At 40.6% G+C, this 21,249-nt stretch overlaps 1 protein-coding gene across 1 annotated transcript in view; it reads right to left on the reverse strand.

Annotated features, from left to right (window-relative positions):
- The window catches only part of FNIP2 (folliculin interacting protein 2), a 95,101-nt gene that overhangs the window by 28,529 nt on the left and 45,323 nt on the right, over positions 1–21,249 (reverse strand). The window contains 6 exon segments of the mRNA XM_053901168.1: positions 6,076–6,245; positions 6,364–6,510; positions 9,432–9,462; positions 9,465–9,520; positions 9,955–10,167; positions 17,953–18,082. Coding sequence (XP_053757143.1) covers positions 6,076–6,245; positions 6,364–6,510; positions 9,432–9,462; positions 9,465–9,520; positions 9,955–10,167; positions 17,953–18,082 — 747 coding nt within the window.

The raw sequence follows: 21,249 nt of genomic DNA on the forward strand, positions 1-21,249 counted from the left end.
CATTACATATCTGAAATCTGGTACAGAAAAAAAAAAAACACAGAGGAAAGAAAGGCCACTCAGAATGACAATATTTTTTAGCAATGCATTGAACATTTGGCATTGCACATTTTAATAACTAATAAATGGGAAAAAAAAGCAAGGAAAGCTACTAAAAATACAATTTATGATGTTTCCCGCTTTGGTTTTCTTCTTCAATATTAGTTTGGCTACTCGGGGTCTTTTGTGGTTGCACAGCCTCTACTACAAAGCTGTAATCATCAAGACAGTATGGTACTGGCACAAAAACGGACACTCAGATCAATGGAATAGAATAGACAACCCGGAATTGGACCCACAAATGTATGGCCAACTAATCTTTGACAGAGCAGGAAAGAGTATCCAATGGAAAAAAGACAGTCTCTTTAGCAAATGGGGCTGGGAGAACTGGACAGCAACATGCAGAAAAATGAAACTAGACCACTTTCTTACACCATACACAAAAATAAACTCAAAATGGATAAAAGACCTAAATGTGAAACAGGAAACCATCAAAACCCTAGAGGAGAAAGCAGGCAACAACCTCTCTGACCTCAGCCGCAGCAATTTCTTACTGGACACATCTCCAAAGGCAAGGGAAATAAAAGCAAAAATGAACTACTGGGACCTCATCAAGATAAAAAGCTTCTGCACTGCAAAGGAAACAATCAACAAAAACAACAATCAACCCAACAGAATGGGAAAAGATATCTGCAAATGACCTATCAGATAAAGGGCTAGTATCCAAAATCTACAAAGAACTTACCACACTCAACACCTGAAAAACAAATAATCCAGCGAAGAAATGGGCAGAAAGATGAATAGACACTTTCCCAAAGAAGACATCCAGATGGCCAACAGACACATAAAAAGATGCTCAATGTCACTCATCATCAGGGAAATACAAATCAAAGCCACACTGAGATACCACCTCACACTGGTCAGAGTGCTAAAATGAACAACTCAGGAAACTACAGACGCTGGCGAGGATGTGGAGAAATGGGAACCCTCTTGCACTGTTGGTGGGAATGCACACTGGTGCAGCCACTCTGGAAAATAGTGTGGAGGTTCCTCAAAAGATTAAAAATAAATCTACCCTATGAGCCAGCAACAGCACTGCTAGGAATTTTCCCAAGGGATACAGGAGTGCTGATGCATAGGGGCACGTTTACCCCATTGTTCATAGCAGCGCTTTCAACAATAGCCAAATTATAGAAAGAGCCTCAATATCCATCAACTGATGAATGGATAAAGAAGATGTGGTTTATATATACAATGGAATACTACTTGGCAGTGAGAAAGAATGAAATCATGCCATTTGTAGCAACGTGGATGGAACTAGAGGGTATTATGCTAAGTGAAATAAGTCAGTCAGAGAAGGACAGATATCATATGTTTTCACTCATATATGGATCTTGAGAAACTTAACAGAAGACTACGGGGGAAGGGAAAAGGAAAAAAAAAAAGTTACAAACAGAGAGAGAGGGAGGCAAACCACAAGAGACTCTTAAATACAGAGAATAAACTGAGGGTGGATGGGAGGGTGGGAGAGAGGGGAAAGTGATGGGCACTGAGGAGGGCACTTGGGATGAACACTGGGTATTGTATGTAAGCCAATTTGACAATAAATTGTATTCATGAAAAAAATAAAAAATAAAAAATAAAAATAAAATAAAAATACAATTTATTGGGTGCCTGGATGGCTCAGTCAGTTAAGTGTCTGACTCTTGATTTTGGCTCAGGTCATGATCTCACGGTTTGTGGGTTTGAACCCTGAGTCAGGCTCTGCACTAAGAGCAGAGCCTGCTTGAGAGTCTCTCTCTCCTGCTCCTCCCCCACTCACTCTCTCTCGCTTTCTCTCAAAATAAATAAACATTTCTGAAAAATCTAAAAAAATACAATCTACAATAATTTAAGCTGTATAAAGTAATGACAGCAATTGTGTGTGGAAACAGTGCCTTTATTTTAGGGTCAGTCTTCATAAAATAATGCATCATGAAAATAAGAGACCTGTAAGATTACAGATTTACTGGATCTTCAACTGGAAGACAATTTTTTGAGCCCTGGACTGACAAAGCCACTAATTTTAGAGTAGATTCCTTTGTTTTCATGAGTAGTATTTTATAAAATGAAGTTGCACAACAATGTGAATAGACTTAACATTACTGAACTGTACACTTAGAAATGGTTGAGATGGTAAATGCTATGTTCTGGGCTTTTTTTAAACCACAATTTAAAATACAAATTTAAGGATGCCTGGGTGGCTCAGTCACTTGAGCGTCCGACTCTTCATTTCGGCTCAGGTCATGATCTCACGGTTTGTGTGTTCAAGCCCCTTTTCGGGCTGTGCACTGACAGCATGGAGCTTGGAATTCTCTCTCTCTGCCTTTCCCTCTCTCTCTCAAAATCAATAAATACTAAAAAGGGGCGCCTGGGTGGCTCAGTTAAGCTTCCGACTTCGGCTCGGGTCATGATCTCGCGGTCTGTGGGTTTGAGCCCCGTGTCAGGCTCTGTGCTGACAGCTCAGAGCCTGGAGCCTGCTTCAGATTCTGTGTCTCCCCCTCTCTTTGCCCCTCCCCCACTTGTACACGCTCTCTCGCTCTTAAAAAGAAACATTAAAAAATATATTCAAAAGAAAAAATATATAAAATTTAAACTTAAAAAAAGCAAGAAAACGAGAGAAGGTAAAGGAGACAGACGAAAGGCAGAGAGTGCATAAAGCAGGAAGGGAGCCGGGTGCAGGGAGAGGAGAGACCCAAAGGGAAGGAGACAACCAGCATGGAGCAAGGAGTGATAAGAGCAGGCAGAGGAAGGGAAAGCTGGCTCAGAGAACATAAAGAGGGGAGTCCAAAAGGAGGAGAGGAAGACAGAGCGAAAGGTGAGAGGAAAGGAGAAAGAAAGGAGGTTGGAGGTGAAGAGGTACAAACAGCAGAGAATCTGAGAGAAGCAAAAAGAGGTGAGGAAAGCAGTAAGGGTGACGCCCACAGAGGGGGACATGAAAAACTACCAAGGGGACAGTGAATAGATAGAAACCGGAAAGCTGAGAAACTGAGAATGTAGGAGCGCTATAAGGGGAGGACAGAGAAAGGGTGGGAAAGGTGGGGGGAATATGGAGGGAGAAACCAAAACAGAGGGAGGAACTGAAAGAAAATGTTTTTAAAAAGAGACGAGGAGAGAAGCCAAGGATCTTAAAGGGCCACTTTCTCCTAGATTACATTCTAATAAATGTGTATGCTACAAAGTTCCCCTCTATAGTGTTTCCCGAGGCCCACACATTGTAATTTATTCTATCTTTATTATTATTTAATTTAAAATATTTTCTAATTTCCCTTGTGAAGTATTATCTGTCTTTTGGGTTATTTAAAATGGGTTGTTTAATTTCTGAGCAGGTGGGAATTTTCTCCGTATCATTTTTTAAAGTTATTTTCATTATAATTTCAGTGGTGAAAGAAATTGCCTTTCAAACTATGCGTACCCATCCCACGACAGAAATACATTTTATACTGAAACCTCACTCATCCCCTGAAACATTTTACAAAACAGTACCTGTGTCACTCTGATATTTTCTATTGTACTGACCCTTTTAAATGCTTTTCTGACCCACAAAATTGCTTCCACAAGCCACTAATGGCTGGTGATCCAGCTTTGGAAAGTCCTTGTGTAGAGTGCTCATGTTAGGCAGGGTGAGGATGGCTGAGCTCCTGGAGAGCAGGCCAGTGAGGGTGTGATAGACCCCAAGGGCTGGTTGCTTTCAGCTTCTCTCCCCACTTTCCTGAGAATGCCAAGGAGCCAGGCAGAGGTGGGCACAGCAGTGGCACCTGCTCTGGCAAGCGTTCAGATAAGCCTTTGAAATAATTCAAAATAGAGTCTTTTCTACAACTTAGGAACCTGGAATAAAATTACCTCCGCACCATTGTATATTCCCAGAAATTTGTATTTTCCTATTTACTGGGACTTGGTAAATATTTAATAAAAATAATAATAATTGGAAGTGGCTCCCCCACTGAAGCTGCTTGATTTTTTTGTAATGATGGAAACTCAACCAGCATTTACACTTGGCTTTACAAAGCTATCACAAGACTCTGCTCTGTCAACCACCAGACCCCTGCTGGATGGTCTGGGGGAGGGGAGGATTGGACACTTTCAATAATACATGACCTACTACACGACTATGAGCTCATAGGAAGGGACGTTGCCTTGTAATGCCAAACACAGGCTCTCAATTATTTAAATTTCAAATGGGAAGCGTGTCTAATTATAAATACATTCATCTAATTAAATGCACAATGTTTAATTAGCATTGTTTTTAAATGGGTGACCCGGCAGCATGAAACACCATGTTTCCTTATTATCTAGCCCCCTTCCCTTTGCCACTTAACGATACTGCATTTTTTCAAGACTATTGTTCCATAACAACAACAATAATGCTCTGTCCTCCCCAGAACTGTATAATCCAGAGTGAGGCATACTCTGAGTTCTTCTGAGCTCGGTACTGATTGGTTGTATTAAGTCCATTTTTAACATCCATAAATTCTTTAATTAATTCATTTAACATGTATGTACCTATTATCCCCCTAACTGTGAGACATGTATTCTCTTTCTTAAATCCGGGTCACAAGGGCAAGACATCTTTATTATCTATAATGTGAGGACAAATAATAATAGGTTTGGAATGAGAATCTAATTAATTAATACATACAAAAAGCACTTAAAACAATGCTTGGTTCACAGTGTCAAGTTTTCATTATTGTTATTATAACATGCCATTTTCTAAGATTAGAGTGTGCTTCCCTAGTCCGTACTTCTGGAAAATGCCATTTTAACATTTCCTTAAGCAAGTCTTCCTTGAAAATCCCCTCCATCCCCTCACTTTGTCTCCCAGTGCCTCTCTAACATTAATATTTTCATCAGCAGCATAAATAACAAAAGCGCTTTATATAGAAGTAAATCCCACAGCAACCATTAACTATTATCATCCCATTTTACAGATAAAGAAACTGAGACACAGAGAGGTTAAGGCACTTGCCCATGGAGACTGGATTTGATCTAGGTAGTCTGGCTGTGGCACCTATACCCTTAACCTTCATACTATACTGTCTCTGTCTTGCATCCTTCTCCTATCAAAGGAGTAATCAGGATGTTTTGAGATCATCTGAATACAAATCTGCCACCTCCATTAGGCAGCTAGCTTCCCCAAGCTAAGCAGTGTGTGTTAACCCCATATCCCTGGCATCTAGCATAGGATCTGGATCAGCGTGGGCAGCAAGTTTAACTGTGTTACTCTACATGATTGATGAGTGAGAGGTCCAAGAGTAGACCTCTTGTCCACATGAACCCAAATATGCCACTTTGAACCTACAAGTCCCAAACTTTATAACCAACTATGCCAAAGCATTAGATTTCTGCACCATGCCTACGTGCAAAGCTTTGAGGAAATAAATGCCACCATCTAACTGCAAGGAAGTGGTATAGAGAAAGACAAGGTTCCTAACTCAAGCTAAAGTTGTAAAGGTAGTAAAATTATAGTATGTTACTTTCTTTTTCTCCTATTTTTCTCCAACCAAGCCCATCCTTGAGGACAGTGGTTCTCAGCCAGAGAGCGTCTTGCCACCCAGGAACAATGTTCGGAGACATTTTTGATTGTCACAACTCTGAAGGGGGTTTTTCACTGGTAGCTAGTGAACAAAGGCCACTGATGCTGCTAACACCCCAAATGCACAAGACAGCCCTCCCAAACCCCACCCCACAAAGAATTATCTGGTCCAAATATCAATAATGCTGAGGTTAAGAAACCCTGCTCTAGGGTGAACTGCCACTGTGGTATGGGAGAACGATTTACCTGTTCCGATTCAGAAGAGCACAACAAAGCTGCCAGCGGCGGGGAAGGAGAGGAAGGGGTTGCCCTACAACTAGACCCTGTGGGCCAGTCTCCTATCATCTGCCTGTCCAGTGACAACTCCTGAATCTCCGGGATGGAGAGCCAACATCAACAAAAAGTTCTAGCATTTTCTCCATTCCATTCCATAGAGTCTCTGAATAGTCAAATTAGGTACTAACCCAGCTGTGCCCAGAGAGGATTATATGGATGTGTTTTGGCCAGCGTGTTCACTGACTGAGAGGTGCGTTTCTCTGAGAAGGCTTTAATGGGAGGGTGATCAACAGGCATGACAGTCGGTACCCAGGCCAGGTGGTAGGTTAACACTGCAGTCAGTAAGGCAGCAAAAAACCTTGGAGAAATGGAAGAAAATACAACCAGATGAGTCAATGCAGGAAGAGGCATGTCACATACACCACAGACACTGGCCATGGAAGTTGCAAAAAAGGCTTCAGAGTTTTGAAGCTTACTGATTTTTGTTGATCTGTTCTATCAGAAGTGTAAACTCCTTGAGAAAGCGCTGGCAGAGCTGGGTTTTTTCCAAGGTGCTGGACATCATGGTAAGCCATACGGGTTCAGCTATCCTTGGAACGGAATATAAGTTCCAGATAGTTCCTCTATAGAAAAGAGAAGGGAGACATAAAACTGTCACAAATATTATTTTGGATAATCTCTGTATAAAGGAATAAAGAAGAAAACAATAATCTGGATCTATGTAGCCTTTAAGGGATTCAAACAGTATATAAAACAGAGATCAGCAAACTATGATCCAGAGGCCAAACCTGCCACCTTTTTTGTAAATAACATTTTATTGGAACACTGCCAAGCTCATTCATTTATACATTATCTATATTGCTGCTTTTTGCAGAATGGCAAAGTTGAGGAGCTATGACAGAGACTCTTTACGGAAAAGGCATACTAACCCTTGATATAAAATATCCATTTTTTAAATGATTTGTTTTCACAATGCCTATTATCAAAATTTGCATTTGTTTTTACAGTAAAGAAATAAAGGAAGAAAGAAAGCACATGCTATTTAAAAATGTGGCCAAAGGCAACTCAGCTCTCCCAAGTGCTAGTTAGTGCTTAGTTCTCTAAGCCAAAGCACCCTATTGATTTCAGATGAAAAAAACTACATAAATGGCTCTTCTTCATGGTATATACTGAGTTTCTATATGGACTAACAGAATCAAATTCTTAGAACTATAAGCTATTAGCAAAACTGACTAATGTAGCTCTATCACTTTACAGATATAGAAACTGAGGCCTAGAGAAATTAAGTTACTTATATAAGACACTGAATGACAAGGTCAGGATGAGACTTCAGGTTTCCCAACACCTGGTGCCAAGGCCTTACTCTAAGCTTCATGACTCATGAATGTTTTTCCAAAGAGCACACTAACTTAGCTTAGGACCCCCACTGGAGGACATATTCACTCCAAATAAAGATGATAAGACATATTCTGATTTTCTAGCTATGTGCCTAAATGAACGGAGATACAAGAGAATGTCACCTTGGCCAAAACACATCTGCTGAGTTAGGTAGCAATGACAGATTACAGTCACATAGAACTGGGAATTATTTACTAAAACTAGGTCTCCCATTGGTAACACTATATTTTGTCACCATTTCTGGAAGGGTAGGTTGTTGAAGTAAGAATAAGACGTGTCTTTGAATAAGTGAGGCTTTCTGGTTCTGTACTTTCAGATTCTTGACCTCTGAAAAATTAATACTTTAATCAAACTAGCACAACTCCACACTATTTCTCAAATATATGACTTAGGTCTTGACAGTTACCAGATAATGACAAATGTGCTGAGTACTTTATACATAACACAAGGTTCAAAGACCACTGGAGATATTGTTTCAAGTAGCCATATAGAATTCACCAGCATATACCTTAATCATCAAAAAAATGTTCTAGGGATGCCTGGGTGGCTCAGTCTGTTAAGCATCTGACTTCGGCTCAGGTTACAATCTCGAGATTCATGGGTTTGAGCCCTGCATGGGGCTCTGTGCTGATGGTGTGAAACCTGCTTGGGATTCTCTCTCTCTCTCTCTCTCTCTCTCTCTCTCTCTCTCTCTCCCTTCCCCAAGTGTGTGTGCTCTCTCTCTCTCTCTGTCTCTCTCTCTCAAAATAAACTAAAAAAAAACAAAAACAAAAAACAAAACCAATGTTCTGAAATTCTAAAAACTGTAAAGAATTTTTTTTCATGTTCATTTATTTATTTTGAGAGAGAAAGAGAACACGAGTTGGGGAGAGAGAGAGGGAGAGAGAGAGGGAGAGAGAGAGGGAGAGAGAGAGGGAGAGAGGGAGGGAGGGAGGGAGGGAGGAGGGAGAGAGAGAGAGAGAGAGAGGGAGAGGAGAGAGAGAGAGAGAGAGAGAGAGGGAGGGAGGGAGGGAGAGAGAGAGGGGAGGGAGGGAGGGAGGGAGGGAGGGAGGGGAGAGAGATGAGAGAGAGAGAGGGGAAGAGGAAGAATTCTAAGCAGTCTCCACACTGTCACACTGGTGTGGGTGTGGGTGTCAGCGTGGAGCCCAAGGCAGGGCTCGATCTCATGAACCGTGAGATCATGACCTGAGATGAAATCAAGAGTTGGACGCTTAACCAACTGAGCCTCCCAGGCACCCCTGTAAAAATTATTTTATCTTTCAGCTACAGAATAACAATTTGACTTATTAGTTCATGATGGCTTTGGAATAGGATTCCACTCCCCATTGAGAAACTGGCTCAAAGAAATGGTGCAAGAACCCCAGGTTAGCATGGTGAAGGAGAGTCCTACCCTCTACACTACACCTTCCTACCCAGATATCAGGAGCAAAGACTACAGAAAACCAGTCTCCAGAGTACAAAGATCATGAATTAAAAACTGACAATGAAGACACACTAATTTAGTGTTCAGACTAGGATACTTATGAGAGGGCACTGGGTATAAACAAGGACTGTCCTGGTAAGCTGGAAGGTATATCTGCCTGACACATATACGCTCTCCAGCTATGCTGTGCTCTTTTTGTTTCTTGTTGAATTTTTTTTTAAGGGGGCTCCACTCCCAGTGTGGAGCGCAACATGGGGCTTACACTCACGACTCCGAGATCATGAGTCAGACACTTCACCGACTGAGCCACCCAGGTGCCCCTCTCCAGCTATGCTCTGGATGAGTGTCCCTGAACTCAAGCCTTCACAACTGTAAAGTGGGGTCAGTTAATAGTGTTTACTCGTAGGGCTTTTGTGAGGATGACATGAAATAATGAACAGGCTTATAAGAGACACATAGATATTAGTTTTCTCCATTCATCTCATTAAAAGCAAAGACTGTCAGGCAGCAGTGTGGATTATGTGGTGCTGTGTGACTTAAACATTCCGCTCTATTTGATCTGGTTTTCCATCTTGAAGGAAGGAGCTGCTAAAGTGACCAATAATTGCCAGCCCCTAAATTCTTCCAAGTAATGTCTCCATGTATCCCCAGATCCATGGCTGCCACCGCTACTAGCCACTTATAAATTTATCCTGTTGGATTTGCCAGACTTTGTCAACGTACCTGAATTCTCCCAGAGCTTCCATCAGACGCTGACATAAAACTGGACACGGAGACTTGATTCTGCTATCTTCCTGCAGGAGAATCATGGCCTTCATTGAAGAGAGAAAAAAATTTACTTTCTGAGAAGAAATTCCTTTATAACTGTTTACCCACTGGGCATTTATTAATAAAATACTAGCAAAATGAAAACACTCACTGTAGTAATGACTTAAGTCATCAGAAAGCAGTCATTTCCTTTCCTAAAACAATCTAATGTCTGATATCTAATATCAATGTATTAAAGGATCTATTACTGTTGCAGGTGATTTAAGTTCTCTAAAAAAGGGATCTGATCATAAACCATGAGATTCGACCATCTTAAGGCCCTATAATCACTTCTCTATTTGACACAAGATTACAGTTTTTTTTTTAAAGATATTATTTTTAAGTAATTTCTACATGCAACATGGGGCTTGAACTCACAATGCTGAGATCAAGAGTTGCATGCTCTATTGACTGAGACAGCCAGGTGCCCCTAGATTACATTCTTATTACCTTTTCAATTGCACTCTTCAGCCTGTTCATGTGAGACTCAAAAAGGGGGAAATGAGAAAAAAAGAAGTCCTGGAAATTCCTTTGTGCTTCTTCTTTCTCACACAGAGAAAAGATGATGCTTATGGCAATTTTCTTCCTCCGAACTATGGCCGGATTAGAACTACAGGTTTCTTCAGCCAGGCTGAATGTTTCATCAGTTGACCTGCAGGAACAGTAAGTTTGAAAAGTTGCCATACATCAAAGAATCACACTGAAGATAAACTGCAGTGCCAGGGGATGCCATTCAGAAAGCTAATGTGAACACTCAGGAGTCTGAACCAAGAGTTTCATCTACTTGGAATTCATTCTTTTCTCTAATTCTGTCATGAAAAATGAAAACCTCAACTTACCACAGCGTATTTAACACAAAAAGAAACTCAAATAAAAATTAAAAGTAACCTTAAATATCCTCTTGTTAGACTCTTAGTCTTTTTCCCTCGGATAATTTTACATCAGATTGGTGGTATTTAGGAAGGGGTGAGACACATCTGGTCACTCAAAACAGAGGCCCTTTGTTTTGGTTGATAGATAGCAAAAGATAAGAACATTAGAAGGGAAATGATCCTGTGGTATTCTGTTTAACCAATGCATCATGTTTGGAACTACTGGTAGTTGAGGCTGACTTTCCCAAGGCTATTAAATCCATTACATGAAGTTACTCCAGTAAATGCTCAGATTAAGCCACGCAATTGATTAAGCTCTCTGGGAAATCCCCCAAGCAGAAAGACTTCTCTCTCTTCTGTGTAAATTCTTAAAAAAACTTAAGGTTCTTTTGAGAGACTCCGCTTCTATGATAAGAGAATCATGAAGCCAATAAATTATGAATATATACTAAATTTGTCTTAAGGGGGAAGACTCACAAATATGGCCTAACCCTCTTATTTAGCTATTCTGAAAAAAACAGCATAACTAGCACATAGTTACTAACAGCAAAAGCGAAAATAATTTTTTTTCTACAAAGATACCAAAAGGAAAGGACATAATATATTGCAAATGAAAGCACCTTGCCTGGCACACCGTAAGTATGCAATTAGCTTTCTCTTTCTCACTGACTTCACCATTTAGTCTTGTATATCTGCAGAATATGGGAGAGGACTGCTTCCTCTATTTTCTTTACCACAAATTACAATAAGGCAATTACTTATGCTTGGCAGGATTCAAGGCAGCTGGCCTCCATACTCTTGATCTTAAACTTGTTTAGTGCTCCACTCATAGCCTATAATGTTCCTGTGATTTTGAACATATCCATACCTCTGAAAACATGCATGCATAAAAAGTGTTTTGGTCAGGAAAGCCGTTTTACTTTTAAAGGAAAGGGGACAGACATCTTGTTCTAACCTCAGGAAAGATATGCTACTGTTTCTGACAACTTCAAGCAAGATCCCAGAGATGTAGATGTGGTTGATAAGCCAGTAACAGGCGCTAACAGACATGTCACTGGCAAGGCATGATCTCCAGGTACTGTTGTAAATGCTGTGCATTATAATAAATCATCAACTGTTTTCTCTGAAAAATCCCTAGATCCTAATCATCTGCTCATTAAAAAAAAAAAAAAAAAAAAAAAAAAGACCCTGAGCCTATCTTAGAATTTTAATTTCATACAAGGAAATTCCATACGGTAAATATTCTCCTTTTCCAAAGTACCTGTACTATAACTTTGTTTTTTGCACCAGTTTATTTCTATTTTATATAGGAAGTTCTGAGATTATATTTATCAACACTTTCTCGCAACCTTTTCTTTTTTTTGTCTGGCATCTCCTACTTCTCTTCTTTTCCCAAAGTAAAATGACCATTTCAGTCCATTTATCTTTGGCCAATATGGTCCTTAATAATGAAATTGTAATAAACACTTAACCCTATGCGTTTTTATGCATCGTCTTCATCTCTACCATATAAACAATAGCCAACTCTGTCTTAACACAGCACAGAGTGCCACCTACTGAATTTCTGAAAAACTTCCACAGCTACAATAGCCCTGCGTAGCTCTTACTTGCTTCACTGTGTCTGTCTAATGCATTCTATTTTTGGGTGGGGGGAGAGGTGGGGAAGAGTAGAGGGAGAGAGAGAATCTTAAGCAGGCTCCATGCCCGGTGCAGAGCCCTACTCGGGCTTGATTTCATGACCCTGAGGTCATGACCCGAGCCTAAATCAAGAATCAGATGCTTGGGGCTCCTGGGTGGCTCAGTCGGTTTAAGTGTCCAACTTCAGCTCAGGTCATGATCTCACAGTTTCAAGAGTTCGAGCCCCACGATGGGCTCTGTGCTGACAGCTCAGAGCCTGGAGCCTGCTTTGGATTGTGTGTCTCCCTCCCTCTCTCTGCCCTTCCCCGCGCATGCTCGCTCGCTCACTCTCTCTCTCTCTCAAAAATAAATAAAAATATTTTTTTAAATGTAAAAAAATAAAAATAAAAAAGAATCAGATGCTTAACCAACTGAGCCACCCAGATGCCCCTCTCTCCACTGGATTCCTGGATTCTAATGCAACAGAGCTTCATTCTGAAGTCTTAGATCAACTGTGCAAATCAGATCATATAGTACTATAATTGTATTTTTAAAATTATTCCACAATGAAAGAACATTTCAGAATGTTTTAAAACATTTGAGTATGTACCCAAATACTTCACCGTATCTTCTCAGCCTCAAATCACCCTGTAAGGTACACAGATCTTTTTGCAAATGTGGAAACTGAGGCAGGGTGATTCATCAACCTGCTTCAGGAACAGGAAGCTTCTTAGAGACAATGCTGGCGCTAGAACCCCGGGTTTCTGTCTTCTGGTCTGGGCTCATTTCCTAGACTCTGGAAAGGAGCAGAGACTCTGCCCCATGCCTGATCCGTCTGCTGCTGTTCACACCATCAGGTGCCTCCTGCCAGCTGGAGCACGGCCAGCAAATAGCTGGGAGAAATCCCATCAGCTGACAGGACTTCAAGTCAAGGAAAACCCACTGCTACACTCTTAATCTTCTCCTTACAAAAAAATCAAGTAGAATTTTGTTGACACTTATGAATAAGCACTTACATACATTGTTTTTACTTCAAAACCATGAATAAAGCAAAAACTATGATTATGTAAGTGCATCTCAGTCATCTATAATTAATATCACCACTGCTTAGTTTGTTTTTGTCAGCTTTGAATTTAATTTGAATGTATGTATTATATTGGAACATATGAAACTGCCATTTTTATAGGTCAAAGAACAAACCTGTATCAACTTTATATGGTTGGTTCAATCTAATAATTCGAATCAAAAGCCCTTCTGGGAAATTTAATACCTCAGTCCTTTAAGGTTTCAGTAGCTTCACTAAGGGATGGAATCTCTGCAGTTTCTCTTCTATTACAGGCAGTACTTCCCCACCAGCCGGTAAAGGTCCAAGCCCAACTCCCCAACCAGTAACCAAAAGTTACCGCCTGGCACAGCAGGGGGCCTGGAGACATGAGTATCCAGTGTGGAACCAACTGCTAAGGACTGTGAAATCATCCTTTCCATCTTTATCTGTTAGGAAGTTTTTGATTACTGTGAATTCTCTCAAAGCCAGATGCAATCGTGTTTTTGGTACCCACTGTTCTCCTGTCTAACATAAAAAAACTAATTTTCCTACCTCCATTCCTGCCAAAAGTAAGAAATCAACTGCAGCATCTTTAAATGAAGGGATCTTCATAGGTACAGTGATCGATTCAAAACGTCAGCCACATTTATATTCTCTGTGTGCCAGCTTCATGGGCATGAGACCCCACTCACACAGAACCCTGTTCCCAGATGGGCCCCAGGCTGGATTTAATGTATTGCGGTTGCCATCTGGAATTCTTGGTAATTTTATCTTTGAGCCTGTATTCTGTAGGTAAAGTCTGATGGGACAATGAAACATGTGAGCGAGCAGTGAAGACACCAGGCTGCAGAGTGCACAGTGGGCTCCGGCCTAAGGGCATGCAACCCAGCCTCTGAGCAACTAGCTAGGCAGTCAGGCACACGCCCGCGTGTCTGAGCAGTCCAGGGTAGCAGGAGGCCCCAAGGCAGCAAGCATGGGACCTGGGCCCAGACTCGTGGCTGTGAGAGCAGCAGCAACCACAGCCATGGGAGAGAGCAAAGACCTGGGTAGTGCCATGACCCACAGTGCGAGGCCAGCTAGCCCATCCATCATCGGAACCTGTCCCTGTAGAGTCTGCACAAATATTTAACTCTGACCCAAGACCCAAGACAGTGAATTATCACAAAGCGCCCTCAGTGGACATTGCAAGAAAGTACATCCAGGAGTAATCAGAATTCTTCAGAGTTTACCATCTACAGTTTTGAAAAGTACTGCAACATTACAAAGTATATATCTACAGGCATAGAAATAGAAATTTTGTTTTAAAATTACAGAGCATGAGTTGGGGAGGGGCAGAGAGAGAGGGAGACACAGAATCTGAAACAGGCTCCAGGCTCTTGAGTTGTCAGCACAGAGCCCGATGCGGGTCTCGAACCCACGGACCGTGGGATCATGACCTGAGCTGAAGCCGGATGCTCAACTGACTGAGCCACCCAGGCGCCCCATAGAAATTAAATGTAAAGATTGTTGCACCGGACAGAGAAAAAAAACCCATTGTTTTCATTTGAAGTTTCAGATAAACAAATTATTAATAAGAAAGCCCATTTAAAATTAATTTTCCTGGAGCGCCTGGGTGGCTCAGTTGGTTAAGCGTCTGACTTTGGTTCAGGTCATGATCTCATGCTTTGTGGGTTCAAGCCCCGTATTGGGCTCTGAGCTGATAGCTCGGAGCCTAGAAGTGTGCTTCAGATTTTGTGTCTCCCTCTCTCTCTGCCCTTCCCCCACTTGTGTTCTGTCTCTCTCTGTCTCTCAAAAATAAATAAATGTTAACAAATTTTTTTAATAAAATAAAACAAATTTTCCTTACAATTGAAGATGCAGCGATAGAATGAAAAAACAGGTATTTTGAATTATATACAACTCATGAAGAAACTCAGTTGCTTGTAAGACTTTCATGAGTTACAGTAAATGTCAGAGGAGACATTAAAATAACTTTGTATAAATTTACATTTAAAATTAAATCCAGTCTTATACAAAAATGGATTTGTGTGAAGAATTAAATTTTTTTAGAAAAACTGTTCCACAAGAATCATCAGATCTGGATGCAATGAAATTTATATTTTGAAAGTTTATCAAAAACTTAATCCAATGTTTTCATAATGCATAAAGTTCCAGTAACAGTTACATCAGCAGAAAGATCTTTCTCAAAATGAAAAATTGTCAAAAATCATTTGCCATCTCGCATTTGCCAAGAGTGACTAATGCTGCTTTCAATTATATCAATTGAAAGCAAAGTTGCTAAAAAGTATAAATTTTGATAACCTGACAAATGAATATAGAAAAATGAGCCAGAAAAGACTTATGATGAATCAAGATACAGCATTATTATGTAAAATTATGATGCTGAAATATTAATTTTGCAATCTATAGTTTTTCTTCATATTTCACTATTATTCCTATTATATTTTGTAAGTAAAATATTTTTTTAAATCTTTACATTTTAGTACCTTTAATAGTACTTTTCCTTACTTTTTGAACAAAGGGGCTCCGCATTTCCTTTTTTTTTTTTTTTATTGTATTTTGAGAGAGAGAGAGAGAGAGAAGGCAAGCAGAGGAGAGGGGAAAGGGAGAGGGAGAGAGAGAATCCCAAGTAAACTCCATGCTCAGCACACAGCCTGTTGCAGGGCTCGACTCCATGACCCTGGGATCATGACCTGAACCAAAATCAAGAGTTGATGCTCAAGCCACTGAGCCACAGAAGCGCCCCTGGGGGCATTTTCATTTTTGAACTAAAAATACTTATTTTAGTTGTAAGTTCATTAGAGATTCTTTAGTTTCTAAAGCCAGATCTCAATTCAAATTAGAATGTTGAAGAATTTTTAGAGGAGTGAGTTGGAGAATGCTATTCAACTTGAGATTTAATCCTGAAGGGATGGAAAAACATTTTTAGTAAAGAGATGCATAGTTGCGCCTGGGTGACTCAGTTGAGTGTCCGACTTCAGCTCAGGTCATGATCTCACAGTTTGTGAGTTCGAGCCCCACGCCAGGCTCTGTGCTGACAGCTCAGAGCCTGAAGGCTGCTTCGGATTCTGTCTCTCTCTCTCTCTCTCTCTCTCTCTGTCTTCTCTGTCTCTCTCTGGCCCTCCTCCACCCATGCTCTGTCTCTCTTTCAAAAATAAATAAACGTTAAAAAAAATGAAGAAAAAAAAAAGAGATGCATAAAGCGGAAGATTTCTCAAGACCTGTCATTCTCTTCAATCACAGAAGCTGCTGTAATGGCAGGGAGGGCGGTGGGATGCCTTCTTTTGACAACTGTAGTGATGGTAATGATAATGATGGCAATAAATGCAAGTAAGTCATCCTGACTAGTATTTTCTGTCCCACGTCTTGTCTTAGCTTGACTTGACTTGCTGTATCTCATTTAATTCTCCCAACAACACCATGAGGCTGGTACTAGCACAAATAAGGCAGATGCCGAAGCAACACTTTGAATCCAGACTAATTCACTGTCACGTACACCTAGTGAGTGGCAGAGCTAGGACTTGTCCTCACACCAAAGTCCGCCATTCCACTCAAAGTCCACCAACCACCAAACAGTTCCTCAGCGAGTGAAGCAGCTACATGTTTTTCTCTTGGCCGAGCTTGCTAGGATTGTGAGAATAACAGAAGAGAGGCAAGCAGCCTGACATGTGCTATACATACACCCTAACCCTTGTTTCTCAGCTTGTTATTTAAGTGCCATCTCCTCCATGCATGGCTCTGCCATGCCCCCCATGACCACCAGCAGGTATTCTCTCCCTCCTCTGAGTCCCAAAGTGCTTTATGCCCCGCCCATGGCATTTATAGTTTAACAGCTTTATTAAAAAATTTTGATGTCTATTTATTTATTTTGAGAGAGAGAGCATGCACAAGCAGGGTAGGGGCAGAGAAAGAGAGAGAGAGAGAGAGAGAGAGAAAGAGAAAGAGAAAGAGAGAGGGAGGGAGGGAGAGAAAATGCCAAGCAGGCTCCATGCTGTCAGCACAGAGTCCAAAGTGGAGCTCAAACTCAAGAACCGTGAGATCATGACCTGAGCCAAAATCAAGAGTCGGACACTTACCTGACTAAGCCACCCAAGAGCCCCTACAGTTTAACGTCTTTATGCCATTATTTATGTGCATATCGCCTTCCCTACCAGTCAACAAACTATACTAGTAGTTCACAAATGCAGGCACGTAACTGAATCATCTTTGCACCTTCACAGATCCCTACACATGGTGATTACTAGCGAACTCACTAAATCAACCAATTTACATGTGAATTTTTATAGGTACAACCTATACTAATTCCCTTTAAGGTTTTGGGTTGTAGGAAGAAGAAAAGTGGAAGCTACTGATGTAACATCATAACGAGCCAACAATGTGTATTTTGCAAAACAACTAAACTTTAGAACTAAAATTCAACTGCAATGAAGGCAGAATATACCTCGAAGCCATCTTTATAATCAGAGTCGTGACCACTCAGTTTAAGAATTTAAGTTTTATGAAAAGAGTATGTCCCAATCCTTGAGTTCACAGGTTTCCAAAGACCACACTGGTGTCACAGTAAGCCAAGGAAGAGATTTATTCCACCCCTCTAGCTCCCAAGAGCTGTATCTGGAAGGGAGCCAATTCAAAGAGAGAGCACACTCACCTTAAATAACACCAAGTCTAGCTCGTACACGGCACAATGACCCAGATTATTCCCCAGTGTCTTCCAAACCAGATTGCTGTTTGGCTTCTATATTTATTCTTTTTATAAAACTTATCACTTGCAAATTTTCAGCCTAAGCTGAAGCTAACCAAGAGGTCTTAGTTCTTTTTCCACTGACAACAGGTGAGTACTGCCAGTTTGTTCGAGCTGCCTGCAACTAGTACCTTTCTCGGCAAGAGCAAACTTGCAACTCACCTCCTTGGAATGATGCCATTTTCCAAACTTGTTGTCTGACTTCGAAGCCAGCGGCGCTGGTAACTACTGGAAGAGGATGTGGAGGAGCTTGGAGATGGAAAAGGCGTAATCAAAAGGCTGCTAAGTGAGGCTGTGGGGAAGAAAATTTGAAAGTTCAAAGTCCAGGTAAATGAATCCTCTTGTAGCTACACAACATACACGCCAAGTGACTTCGGGTTCTACCAGCCATATCCAGCAGGGGGAGACTATGACTTCTCTCTTACAAAGAAAACATCCTTTAAAAAGGAAAATAAATTTAAAAAATAGGGATTACAGACATAGCAACTGCATCAATCACGAGGCCCCACGTTAAAAAGGCAACATAATTAATACTAACTTCATCAGAATGTAAATGCAGATTTCCAGGACAACGGTTCACACAGCATCATTGTTATATACCTGATAACTAATGTCATATACAATGTTTATGGACATATATTTTCTCCCCTTAACTACTTCTTCATTCTCTATTTTGAGGTGAAATCTAGGCAAATAAGTGGTTCCTCCACATAGTATCCTCTCTCCAATCCTCTATCTCCAAATACACAATACATATTTATGCTCCTTCCCTCCAGCAACCAGCTCCCCATTGCCACTTCCTTGGCTGTGAAAAAGCAACCTCTAGTCTTAAATATATTTTCTGCTTGGATTACTTTTTTGCCTCAGAGCCTCTCTCTGCTTCTTTCGTCTACAAAGTATTAAATGCCTGCACTTAGGCTCTCAGTGTGAGCTGACATGCCAGCCCAGACTTCTTTAACAGGCAGGGAGGGACCCGTCCCTTTCAGGCTGGGCAAAGGCATTCTTACAAAGCAGAGCTGCTTAATGGAGGTCTACTCGTTTGGAAGAATGAAAGAAGACAGACTCTTTTCCTTTTACTTTCCTTGGGCTAAGGAATTAGACACTGAAAAGTCAGTCCAGTGGAAAAGAAAATGGGGTGCTATGTTGAAAGCTGGTCAATGTTTTCAGAAGCAGATCACAGGACAAAGGAAATTGATTTCAGGACACATAATATATTATGCTAATGGATATCACTTGATAAGGCAATTTCCCATATAAAGTTTTACATTTTAATTTATGGTTTCATAGGCAGATGTAAATAACCTGACTCCCTGACCTGATTTCTTAAATACCCCAGGAGTTACTTGGCTGTTAGTCAATAATCAGTCAGCAAATGCTGGAGTGTGTACAATGTGCCAGGTGCTGCGTGTGGCAACTGGGATACACTGGTGGACAAGACAGACACACATCCGCCTGCATGGAGCTTCAAACCTACATGAATAGCAATGAACTTGCCAGGCTACAGAATTAGATGCAAAACAACTCAAGGTTCTTTGCACAGCAGAGGTGCGTGACATGGTTTTCTTCTAATTTAGTCACTATTCATAACAAATGTGTTTGGTACATCTAAATCAGCTTTGCATCCCTGTATCCAGCCAGGACAGCTCCTTGAACACAACAGGCAATAAATCGTTAGTGAACGTATGGCACTTCTTCACTAAAGTATCACCCAGATGTGGCTGGCCCCAACAGGCTTGCCTCTGTTCTGACCTGGTTTCACCCTGAGGCTGGACTTAACTGCCCAAAGTCAAATCCTTATTTGAAATATCAGTGGTGGGTAATTTTCCTGACAATGTCGAAGGGAGATAGAAGAGAGTTCTTCCTCAAAATCACACAAAACTACTTAATAAAAAATCCCAATTAGACATTTGTGCCACATCCTCAAGCTCTAAAAGTCCCCCATAAGGTACACAAACTCTTCATTCCCTATTCCTAAATCTTCAGGGTCCCCTGTCTCTCTCCCTGACTTAGGCTGATCAATTCAACTTCTTGGCAGGTGGAGGACAGGGCTGAGGGGCAGTACTTGTTTCATAAACATTTTTTTCCCTGTCACAGAGGCAAGATAGAGACGACTCTGAGGGCCAAATTTATTCTGGAAATTAAAGGCATAGCTATATAATTCAGTTTAGTAAACTGAGTAAAAGCCCAGGCTCCTGGTTCAAATCCTACCTCTGCTACTCACCAGTTGTTACATGTAACACTTGGGCAGTTTACTTAAACTGTTAGCTTTCTCATCTGTAAAATGAGGACAGTAAAATACCACACCTCAGTATTTTCCATGAGAACTACAATCTGCTAGTGAATTGTGAATTATTTAGTGAACTGACACCACCATTAAAAAAAAAAAAAGCAGGCGCCTGGGTGGCTCATTTGGTTAAGCATCTGACTCTTCATTTCAACTCAGGTCATGATCTCACAGTTCGTGAGATGGAACCCCACACTGGGCTCTGTACTGACAGCGCGAAGCCTGCTTGGGATTCTCTCTCTCTCTCTCTCTCTCTCTCTCTCTCTCTCTCTCTCTCTCTCTCTCTCTCTTTCCCCTGCTTGTGCATTCTCCCTCAGAATAAACATACTTAAAAAAAATAAAAAATTAAAAAGAAAAAACACAAGAGTATATTGCAGTGCTATTAACTGATGAAACTTTTGTTATATATAAAGATGTTTGTTACTGGATCATAACATAAAATGCATTAGTTAGCATGAACTTCAGACAAAAGAAAAGTTTGAAAAGCAGTGACCTATTTCATAAGGTTCCTGTGAGGATTAAACAAATCAATACATGCAAAATACTTATTAGCCCCCACAATAAATGCTGGCTATTTACTCCCTCTGATAATTCTTGGAACAGGAAAGCTAAGTATACAACATTTTGGAGTACTAAAATGTTATTAGTTCTGATTAGTTGATTATGAAAACAACCTAGGATTTGTAATAGACACGTGAAAGGGAAGGGAAACAATTAAAAAAATAAAACACAGAAGAGAATAATCCTTTCTCATTATAAAATACCGAATAAAATTTTTTATGGTATATAAGTGAAATATTAAGCTAAAGTGCTGGCTTAGTGCTATCAAGCATTTCCTTATCAAAATATGTTAATACTATTTAATATGATTTTTATGTTAAAGTACTATGGTATATCATTGTCGATCACACACAATAGGAAGCTATTAATATAGTTAATAACTCTCAAATGGAAGAACAGCCCTAATTTTGGTCTACAACTCATTGCCATTTTCATGAGAAAAGGGTGGATTCAGGTAACTGTTTCATTAACGTTTAATGCATTTGGTAGTTGGCTAGACTCTTCTGTCTCTTCTGCAGCTTGGACTGGCACAGGTCTATGTGTATTTGGAAACAATCCCGTCATAGTGAGAAGACTAAGTTAATGTGATTAGGCCCCTTATTTCCTCTCCGAGT

The sequence above is a fragment of the Panthera pardus genome, unplaced genomic scaffold (assembly GCF_024362965.1).
Source record: "Panthera pardus isolate Hobbes unplaced genomic scaffold, ASM2436296v1 HiC_scaffold_13, whole genome shotgun sequence".
NCBI lineage: Eukaryota > Metazoa > Chordata > Mammalia > Carnivora > Felidae > Panthera > Panthera pardus.